This window comes from Macrotis lagotis, chromosome 4 (assembly GCF_037893015.1).
Source record: "Macrotis lagotis isolate mMagLag1 chromosome 4, bilby.v1.9.chrom.fasta, whole genome shotgun sequence".
NCBI lineage: Eukaryota > Metazoa > Chordata > Mammalia > Peramelemorphia > Peramelidae > Macrotis > Macrotis lagotis.
This window is the reverse complement of record NC_133661.1, coordinates 77,476,235-77,487,157: the sequence shown is the minus strand read 5'-3', so window position 1 is coordinate 77,487,157 and position 10,923 is coordinate 77,476,235. Positions and strand designations below refer to the sequence as shown.

Here is a 10,923-nt window from a genome sequence, read left to right as displayed (position 1 = left end):
CGGGGAGGAGACGCGGCTATTTCATGCTGACGTCATTCTAAATCGGCTCGCTTAGAAACGCGGGGGCTTTGAGAAGGACGCGCGCATGCGCGTGGCTTCCGAGGGGGACCCCGGGAGAGGCGCCTGCAAGAGAGCCTCGGGCGGAGGCGGGCTCCTCCAGGGACACGCCTTCTCCCCGGCCTAGGCTATGATTGGATAACCAGAAGGGGCGGAGCCGACGCGTCGACGTCACGGGGCACGCCGCGTGAGCGCCGACGTCGGCGAGGTTTCCGGAAGCTGTGTCGGCGGCTACGCTGGAGCGGCGACCCCGGGCCCCCGGGTTGGGGGCGCGGACCCGATCCCGGGAGGCCGCAGGGCGGGTAGGTGGGGCCCGGCCCCCGGCAGCCGCTTCCTCCCGCTCGTCCCCCGGGGCTGGGCTGGGCGCGGGGCCTTCGGGGATGGCCCGGGGCCGGTCGGGGGAGCCCCCCGGGACGCTGGAGTCTCCCCGAGCCTGGGAAGGAGGAGGCGGCGGCCCGGGGGCCCGGAAAGCCGCCCCGAGGCGCAGAGGGCGGGAGGGGTCTGCCGGAGATAAGGGCAGCCCGGGGCGTGGAGTCCGGCCTCCGGCCGCAGGATGAAGCTCGGTGGCCGGCCTGCCCCGGGAGCCTGCAATAAAGCGCGCCCTGTGACACAAGAAACCGATTCTGCCGGAAAAATAAGCGCCAGGACCTCGCACGGAGCGGACCCCCGGGCCGACCCCCGGGCCGCCCCCCCCCCCCCCCCCCCCCCCCCGGGCCGAGCCCTCCCGACGCGTACTCGCCACCCCGGACAATAAACTTGCCCAGTGCTGTGATTGGCTGGAGGGAGAGGGGCCTCCTGTCTTTCTCCTCTCCTCCACCCCTCCCGGGTCTGATCGAAATTATAAAGTGAAATTTTTTTAAATCCTATTTTTATACCTGTTCTGGTTCAGCTCTTAGATAGGGAAAATAATGTGCTCTGTTGTGGGAGCTCTCCAGGATGCGGAGTTGGGAACAAAAGCTATATTTAATTCTCTTTGAACCTCATGCAAGAGTATTTATTGTTTGAAGGTATGTCAGAGAGGTTCCCAGGAGTTACCTGGTTATCCTTTTGAGGAGTAGGAATGGAAAAATAGCAATAACTATGGGTGAATGTCTAGAGGAGCCTGAGGATTTCCCCTCTTTTTCTCTTGCCCACTCCTCCTCTCATTAATGTGTTTGTGCTTACTGTTTCAGTTTTAACTTAATGTAAGATGCAGGCACTAGAACAAGAGGGATGTGGTCCGGAAGGGATACCCACTGCCGTGCCCGAGACCCAACCTGATTCTCCACCTGCCCCACCTAAGCCTCCAGTGCTTGACCTCTTCAACTTAGTCCTGTTTTACAAGAGGCTTGTCCTCTACTTGGAACCCCTCAAGGACGCAGGCGATGGAATCCTCTACTTGCTCAGGTATGGTCTTCATGGAGTAGCGATATCTGGTCTTCAGCACCTTTTGCTTTCCAGCCTTGTTTCAGTAGCTGTTCAGGAACCTGAGCTGAAAGTCACCACAGCTTAGATTTGAATCCTTGTTCCAGGCTACCAAGTCAGGTAGCCTGTTTTAGTCTGAGGCACTCAGGCAGCAAATTTTTATTTAGCACCTATGTTATACACTAGAATACACAGTATTCAAAGAAATGCAGGAGACAGTTCCTGATCTCAGTGAGCTCAGAGCCTAGCAGGGGAGACAGTATGACACATAGCGTATTAAGATATTTTAGTGGATTCTTTTTTTTTTTTGTATTTTTTTTTCCTTCAAGAGAAATAAAACTGAGGATGTGAAGAGATTGTTTAAAAAGGTGGATTTTGGGTTAACTCTTCCACCCCCCAAATCTACAGGAATCTGTTATTTATGTACCTTTGGGAGCCCAAGGATGTGAGAATAGCTTGTTCTTTAGCTCTTTTGTTAGTAAAGAGCACTTGGTACTTGAAAGGGTTTTAACCTTGGTCTGTAGTGATGACATCAGATCCGTGTAAATCAGCCATGGTTTCTAAAAGGCCATTCTTCCATGAGCAGCTCTTCCTGTGGGTAGTAGGCTTGTCACCACAAATCTTCTCAAAGAGGGAAGTTAGCATGGAAGAAGCTTTAAGGACAGAGATGTTTTTCACACTATAAAGAGGTTGAGGTTTCAGGGGAACCTTCTTATTTCCTACCTACTAGACCCTTGTTAGTTGCAATCAGATAATCAGTGGAACTTGAGTAGGATAACATTAGTAGTCAGTCAGACATTAAGGTGAAGCTTGCAGAGAAGTATCATTTTAGGGAGTCTTAAGTTTTTGGGTTTTTTACAAAGAAAAATATATTTACATAAAAACAAAGAAATTAACTTTATTTGGAATATGAGGAAATAGTCCAATTACATAGAATAAATGTTTTTATTTTTTAAAGTACATTGTAATTAGTCTTAATTGTCTTTTTGTATTTGTTTATATTGCTTTTGGCTTCCATCTTAGTTTCTTTTCACTCACAGTTTATCTCAGCTGGGTACTATGCTTACAATCAAGTGATACTATGACAGATATCTTGCTCTTCTAAGTCTTTTCTTTACTGGAACTGAACTTCCTTCTAAGGGGCTGCACTTAACTACTCTGTCTTCCCCAGACACTCCTAATTCTCTCACTCAGGAGAATGATAAAATCTGTCTTCATAGAATCATTACATTCCTTCACAGGTGTACTTTTGTAGAGTTTGTCCTGATGATTTAGTCTAGGGGGTCTCTACCCTTTTTTTGTGTGTGTCAAAAACCCCTTTGAAAGACTGGTAAAGCCTGTAGATCCCCTTAGAAGAATGTTTCTGAAAATAAGTAAAAGAACTGGCAAATTTCTTATGGAGCTTACTGAAAAGAAAGATGTAATTTTTTTTTCCCCATTCAAGTTTAGGAACCCTCTGAAATCTATTCCCAGATCCCCAGATGAAGCACCTCTGCTCTAGTCCCCTGAGATGCTTGTTCTTCCCATCGCAAAGATTAGTATGTGACTTGGCCCCCACATATCTCCCCTCATACCCTGCCATACTTACTAGGCCTCCCTCCTTACCTGGCCCTTACAAGGAAGGAAAAACCTACCCATAATTTAGCATTTCTCTTCAGTCTCCTATCCTGTTTTTGCTGCTTGCTGACTCAGTGGGACCATATAGAATTCATCTCCCTGTCTGATATTCTGTAGGAGGGAATGGAACACCATCTTGACTGATGAGGGTTTTCTGTGTTGTAGGTGGCAGACACCAGTATGTTCCTTGCTGACCTGCCTGGGCCTCAATTTCCTCTTCCTAACTCTGAGCGAGGGTAAGAACTGGTTTGGAGGGCTGAGGTAGGGCCCACAGATTAATGAGAGTAGAAAACTTGCAGGTTGGGGGTGAGTGAGAAGGAACTTCTCTTTTTCCTTTGATATTATTGCCACATGGAAGTGCCAGGGAACAAGAGCAGCCAGCCCCTGAGGCCATACCAGTTGTATTATCCTATCCTTCTCTTCTGGATGAACTCCTGGCCTCCTCCTGTCTTTGCTTCCAAAAAGCTGATACATTGTGTCTAATGGCATTTGAAATAGCAAAGGACTTTTGCTATGAGGAGGCAATGTAGGATCTGGAGAGAGGAAGACCTGAGTTCAAATATTGCTTCAGACATGTACTGACAGTGTGACTGGGCAAGTCACTTAACCACTATTTGCTTCTGTTTCCTTCTCTTTAAAGTGGGTATTATAGCACTGTCTTCCCTTGGGTTGTGGGAAGACTGCAGTGAGAACATATTTGTCAAGTGCTTTGCAGATTTTGAAGCACTCTCTAAATATTGGCTGTAGCTAATGTTGGTCTGTGAATTAGAAAGACTATGAACAAGGGTCAAGGAATGATCATGGACAAATGAAGAGATGATCAGCCCATCTATTGTGGAAACGAGTTAAGCTAGACATTAATCTCAGGTACCAAGAGAAAGTTGAGGCTTGAATTTTTTATAGCATATAATCAGATGAGCATGTGTTTATCAGAAAAGGAAAGAGGATGTGAGGTTGTGGGAACATTCTAAATGGTAGGCTTGTGAGAGACTTTTTGTGCCAGTATTATTATATGTGAACTTTTTTACACATGCTAGCCATGCTTTTGACTTCACCCAGGTAACTACAGAAAAGTTAGGACCAGGCCACAGATCTGTCTAAGTCAAAAGGGTTGTCATCTGTGGGAATTCAGATGTAATATACTGAAAATAAATAAGGTTAGAACTTAGAAGACCTCTTTTCCTTTGTACTGATCCTTGTGAGAGATCTGCTTGACTGTTTAGAACTTGTCTATAAAGTTCATCAAACAGCAAACACCTACTTCTGTGTCAGCATATATGATGTACTGAGCATACAAAGCTGACAAGTGATGTGGTCACATAAACACACAGTCTCAGTTATAAGGACCCCAGGATCACCATACTTGAGCAAGAATTCTTTCTCTAACATCACTGACATGGTCATCCACCTTTGACTTGAAGACTTCTGTTCATTTCTTCAATCTACTATCTCCTGATGCTCTAGTTATTAGAAGTTTTTTCCTGATATCTAGTCAAAATCTGCCTCTTTGAAACTTTCACTTGGTACTACTCATTTGGCCCTCTGGGGCCAAGCAACCAATACCTCCCTGACTTCCTTTTTTTATATGCCAGTCAGTCTTAATTTAAGGGCTTGGAGATAGCTATGTTTAGCTGTCTCTTCTCAAAGCTAAACATACTCTGTTTTTCAAAATGATTCTCATATTCTTTTCATCATTATAGCACCCTTCTCCAACTATTCTTCAGCATATTGTTCTCCTTTCTTAAATTGGGTAATCAGAATTGAACAAAATAGTCCAGATGTTGTTTGATGGGGGCAGAGTGTAGTAGGACTACCAAATCCAGGATACTGTGCCTTTCCTAATGCAGTCTAGTATTGCATTAGCATTTTTAAAAATCTGTCAGATGTGTCTATTGACTCATATTGATTTTGCAGTCCACTAAAACTTCCAGATATTTTCATATGAGCTGTCATCCAGCCATGACTCTCTCTCTCTCTCCCAAGTCTTATACTTGTGAAGTTGAGATTTTTGAACCCATATGTAAGAATTTATATTTATATCTATAAAATTTATAAAATTCTAAATTAAATTTATACTAAATAAACTTATTTTAGTCCAGTATTTTGCTTGAGATTGTTTTGAGTCCAGACTATAATCTACTCTTCCAATCTATTATGTTAGCTATTCTTCCTAGCTTTGCAAAGTTGATAGTCATACCATCTATGATTTTGTACAGATTGTTTTTAGAAATGATCCAAGGACCAAGCACATATTTCTGGGGCTCTCTACTAGAGACCTTCCAAAGTTGAATCATTAATGACTCTTTTGAGTCCAGTCATTTATCCATTTTGTAGTTTACTTTACTATCATCTCTCCATCCTGTCCACAAGAACAGCATGAGTGACCTTGTTTAATGCTTTGCTGTGATCCAGGTAAACTTTTGCTATAGCATCTCCCCCACTTTTCATTTAGTAATTGACGGTAAAGAAAAATAGGTTAATTTTTTATGATCGTGTTTAAAATATTTTTTTAGTTTAGATTTAGATTAACCTGACCAACAAATATAAAACATTTCATTCATTGTACAAAGAATAGCAAAAAAGAGAACTTCATTTGAAACTGAATTTAAAGTGTATATTGAATTTTATGGAAGTCACAAAATTACCCATGAGTCCCCTTTAGAGTTTCTTTTTTTAATTATTTACATTAGTTAGTACTTATAGACTATTTTAAGATTTACAAAGTGCTTTCCAAATATTATCTCACTTGGTCTTGACAATTCTGAGAGGTTGGTACTATTATTATTGCCATTTTACAGATGAGGAAACTGAGGTAGAAAGAGATTAAGTGACTTACCCCAGGGTCACATAGCTAGCAACTTTATGAGGCTAGATTTGAACTCAATACCAATGCTTTATCCACTTTGCTCCCAGATGGCATTCTTATTCTTTTTTCTTTCTTTCATCTTTATCATTACACATTAACTCTCATATAAAAGGCCTCTCTTGTAACACATAAATATGGTCATTCAAAACAAAAATCAATATATTGACCATGTCAGAAAACGTTGTATTCTAGTCCATCATCTCAAACAGGATGTTTCAGTCTTGAATTCATGATTGGTAACAGTTGACTAGAATTCTTATATCTTTCAAAGTTGTTTTCCTTTAATTATTTTCATCATCATTTGAGTTGTTTTTCTGGTTCTTTTCAAGTCACTATACCAGTTCAGGCTGTTCTTCTTCAGGATTGGTCATATTTGCCATTTCTTCGAGTGAAGTCATATGCCATTTCATTCATAAACCACAATTTGTCCAGCTGATTGATGGGTACCTATTTTGTTTCTGATTCTTTACTACAACAAAAAATGTTGCTCTAAATATTTTTTTTTTTATAATGGATCTTTTCCCCTTGTCTTTGATCTCTGTGAGCTTGGTAGCTTTATCACTGGGTCAGAAAGTATGCAGAGTTTAATGATTTCTTGGCTTAGTTCCAAATTTTATTCCAAAACAGAATGGTTGGATCAACTGTTAGCGCATTAATGGCTATCCTTCCACATCTCTTCCCATTTTGTCTTTTGTTCTTGTCAATCTGACGAGTATGAAGTAGAACCACAGTTGCTTTAATTTGTTTATCTTTTTTTTTTTTTTAAGTATTTTTTCTTGTGGTTATTAATAATAGATTAAGAAATTTTAACGGGTTTACCAGCCTTTAGTTTGGACGCTCCATTTGTTTCCTTTCCTTTTTTGGAAATCAGGACAACTATTTTTCCTTTTCTAGTCATACAGCCATTTTCTTATATTTCATGTTTTAAAAATTACTGACAGTGTCTCAGAAAACACATCCCCCACCTTTCCAATACCTCAGGATATTGTTCACTTGGGCATAGTCAGTCTCATCAAGGCGGCTAGGATTTTGCTTACTATTTTCCTACTAATTTTCTGTCACCTCCCTATTAGCCATATTTGGTTGCCCTTTGTAGTCAAAAGAGTATTTTTCTTGACCAAGAACCAGGAAGGAAAATAGAAGTTGAGCAACTCTTCCTTTTGTTCATTGTTTTGTGCATCGTTGCTGCCCATCCTGGGTGGTGTGTCTGCCCTGTTTTGGGCTTTCCTTTTTTCAGTCTTGTCTTTGGCTTTCCTTGCCAGCCTCCTCTTCTGAGCTTTAGGGCTCCTATACGACTAGTTCAGGCTTTTGCATTTATTCTTCCTTGCTTTTATCTTTTATATGTCTTTAAAAAAATCGAAAGTGACAATTTCTTTATGTGTCCACATCGTTTCTCATAACTCTCCTTGTTCTCATCAGAATTTTTCTCCCTCAAGGAGCTCACAGTTCAGGCAGAGAATGAGGCATATTTGCATCAGTTATCCTATTTTGACTTGTCCTTTAATAAAGGACAGAGGAGAAGTGTTGTTTTTGAATGGTCTAGTTAAGGAAGCTTTGCATTAGGTCAGGATGGATTATCATCATCATTGACCAATCTTCCTCCCCTTTCCTTGGAAGATGTTGATGGTGCCTTGAGTGTTCTTACGGGTGCTGAGGAGTTTCTGGAAGTCAGCAATTGAAGTTGAAGCTCTAGGGAGAACACCTGATATCCCCCCCCCCCCCCCCCCCCCCGGGTCCCAGGCAGCTGCCCTTTCCTAGGATAACCCGTAGCTTGAGAGTTAACTCGTCTGACTGGTAGCTCTCTTGCCTTTAGGTGCTTGGTACTCAGTGGGGGCCCTGCTGATTTCTGTGCCTGCTCTGCTGGGCTGCCTTCAGGAGGTGTGCCGGGTGCGTCTGCCCGAGCCTGAGCTGATGCGGAGGAAGTATCACAGTGTGAGGCAGGAAGATCTGCGCAAGGTCCGGCTGTCACGGCCCGAGGCTGTGGCAGAGGTGAAGACCTTGTGAGTGTGAATCGGGGAAGGGTGGACAGTGGCATAGATGGGTTGAGTGAGAACAGCTAGGGTGGTCTAGAGAGCTGCAGAACTGAAACGGCTTGTCCTGCCCTCCTCGATTCCTCATTCTTCTTTGAAGAAGGACATTGACTTCTACTCCTGGGCTTACTAAAGAACTCCCAGCTGTTCGTTTCCCCTAGTGTGGAATCCCAGGGTACCCCGGCACCTCTGGGGCCTGCTTCTCATTTCAGCTTCTCTGTGCCTTTACAGCTTGATTCAATTGGAGAACTTCTTGAATGGCTTGTGCTGCAGGTGTGAGTCGGTCTATCGAGTGCTGTACTGGGAGAACCCGGCAGTGTCCTCCCTGTGAGTCCTGGCCTTCCTTTCTTCCCACTTCCCATTCTTCTAACCCTTTGGTGCTCCTGAGACCCTGGGCTTCTGCTCCTGCCTCTGGCTCCAACTTTTGTACAGCTTCAGGGGCATTAGTAAAAATAAGGCATTTGGCCTGCATGATCTAAGGTCCCTTTCAGTTCTTTTGCTTTAATAAAATCATCATTTATGAAATTCCAACTTGAGACCTGGGAAAAAGCAAGTTGGTTCTTTTAGGGGGAAGGTAGATCTATTTCTTCACTAAGGGAAGAGAAGTTCTTATATATACAGGCTCTATGTATGGAGCCATATGATGCATTCTTGGGTAGAGGTGCCCAGAACCAGCTTTGACTTTAGACCTGGAGACCTTTGGAGGCATTGCAAGTTAGAAGGCCCCACCTTTGACTCCTGACTCTGCTTCTCTCTGTGGGACCCTAGGTCACTCACCTCTCCACTCCTGCTTCCTCCTTTGTCCAATAGGGCTGGAGTGACCCCTGGCCCACCGTGCTCCTGTGACTAGGCAGAAGGCCTCTGACCTTGCTGTTTGTCTTCCTCTCTCCAGATTCTATGGGGCTCTCTTGGGCTCTGTCTTCGTACTGTATGTGTTTCCCCTATGCTGGGTCCTTGCCCTTCTCAACAGCACTCTCTTTCTGGGAAATGTGGAGTTCTACCGAGGTGAGTGCTTCCAGGGGCTCCAGACTGCCATGGTAGGGGTGGGTTCCTTTTGGATACTCAGAAAGGGACCCTTGAAGTTGAAGTGAGAATCCTGGGATTGTGCCTGTCTTGGGTTTGGCTCGTTTGGTTCACAAGGCCTGCCTGCTCCGCCAGGGGGCAGTCTCCGATCACAGAAGCCCTCTGCTCCGCCCAATGATGCTTCTCTGAGTTCAGCCCAGGCCTGGTTCATGGTTCAGTGTCTCTGCACAAGACTGACGATGACTGATGAGTGGACCTTTTGTCTACTGCCTTGTGCCATAGAGAGACAATCTAGGGACTTCCTGAGCTCTGGCTAGCTGGTGCAGAATTATATTGGGTTTTGTATTTTTGTATTTCATGAGTTGTTTAAGCCAAAAAATATTATCACCTGGTGGCACAAATGTGCTGGACCACTCTACTTAATTAGATTGGTTCTTTTTTTTTAGGGTTTTTTTTTGGAAAGGCAAATGGGGTTAAGTGGCTTGCCCAAGGCCACACAGCTAGGTAATTATTAAGTGTCTGAGACTGGATTTGAACCCAGGTACTCCTGACTCCAAGGCCGGTGCTTTATCTATTATGCCACCTAGCCACCCCATTAGATTGGTTCTTTAAAAAAAAATTACTCATCCATTTTATTTTAACAAGACATCAACAGACATCCAGGGAAACCCACCTTCATAGTACGTTCCTTGAAAACAGTTAAGTAAAACCATCTAAGGAAAGGTTACTGATAGCATATAACATTTTCCCTCTTGGAGTTTACTGATATAAAAAGTTTATTCATCTCTTGCTTTTATATCACTTGTATGTAACTTGTTGGTATATGCAGTGGACCCATAGTCCCCTTCTTTTACAAAGAAGAGAGGGAAATTAGACTAGTTCTGTGTGGTTTTTATTTTTGTTTTTTGCAAGGCAGTGGGGTTAAATGACTTGCCCAGGGTCACACAGCTCAGCAAGTATTAAGTGTGTGAGACTGGATTTGAACTCAGGTTCTCCTGACTCCAGGACCAGCGCTCTATCCACTGTATCACCTAGCTGCCCCTAGACTAGTTCTTGAACCATACTTGAAACCTTCCAGTTTCATACCAGAATTTGAATTTAGTTGGCATAATTTTTGAGGACCCAGGGTCACCTCCAACATCTAGATGCGGCCTGAGAGTAGGAATTTTATGAATGGGAAAGGATTGTGATTTCATGTGGAGGAGCATCCTTGATAAGAGATCATAGATCTATCTAAAATCTAAGATTGTATATAGAGATGCATTTGGATCTGTCTTTTTCCATCAGGGGTTCATCTTTACCAGACATTTTGAGGTGAGAGGAGAAGGGTGAGAACATTATGGGGTGGCTTGCTGATTTTTTTTCCCCTGTATCTGTACATTTTCCTCACTTGCCCTTGGGTAGTAGTGGCAGAATACCGGGCTACCCTCCAGCAGCGGATGAACCCGAAGCTTCCAGTGAACACTGAGGATTGCCTCGACTCAGATGGTGGAAGAGCAGTATTGGACTGCAGTCCAACCCCTACTCCCACGGAGGTGAGTGTCTAGCACTAGGATCCTTGGCTTCTCCCTGCCAGTGACTTTGTAGATCATTGTCCCTTAGTGATGTGCCAGCTGCTTTTGTGACTTATTTATTGACCCCAACCTCCACGTGGCTTAGTTCCTGTTTCTTCTACGTAGATGCCTTTCTATATCTGTCTCAATACTTGCTTCTTTAGCATGTCTTCCCTAGCAGGAGCAGGCAACTTTGGCCATGCTGATTTGGCTAGGGGCAGACATCTCTGCCTTTCAGATATGATGTCCTAAACCTTTCTTCACAGGACCTCACACCAGGCAGTGTGGAGGAGGCAGAGGAGGCTGAGCCAGATGAAGAATTTAAAGATGCTATTGAGGTGGGTATCCTTTTGATAGAGCCTTGTACCCAAGG

At 43.8% G+C, this 10,923-nt stretch overlaps 1 protein-coding gene across 4 annotated transcripts in view; it reads left to right on the top strand.

Annotated features, from left to right (window-relative positions):
- Positions 1-243: 243 nt before the first annotated feature.
- Positions 244-10,923, top strand: part of ZFYVE27 (zinc finger FYVE-type containing 27) — a 34,260-nt gene continuing 23,580 nt past the window's right edge. The window contains exons 1-8 of one of the 4 annotated variants that reach the window (XR_012477844.1): positions 244-359; positions 1,230-1,443; positions 3,244-3,314; positions 7,758-7,944; positions 8,206-8,301; positions 8,867-8,979; positions 10,402-10,532; positions 10,817-10,888. Coding sequence is in view for 3 of the 4 variants with exons in the window: in XM_074233195.1 (XP_074089296.1) it covers positions 1,247-1,443; positions 3,244-3,314; positions 7,758-7,944; positions 8,206-8,301; positions 8,867-8,979; positions 10,402-10,532; positions 10,817-10,888 (867 nt within the window). In the remaining variant the exon portion in view is untranslated. Of the gene's footprint in view, positions 360-1,229; positions 1,444-3,243; positions 3,315-7,757; positions 7,945-8,205; positions 8,302-8,866; positions 8,980-10,401; positions 10,533-10,816; positions 10,889-10,923 lie in introns of those variants that run through there. The other 3 variants (XM_074233196.1, XM_074233195.1, XM_074233197.1) reach the window with 3 other exon arrangements.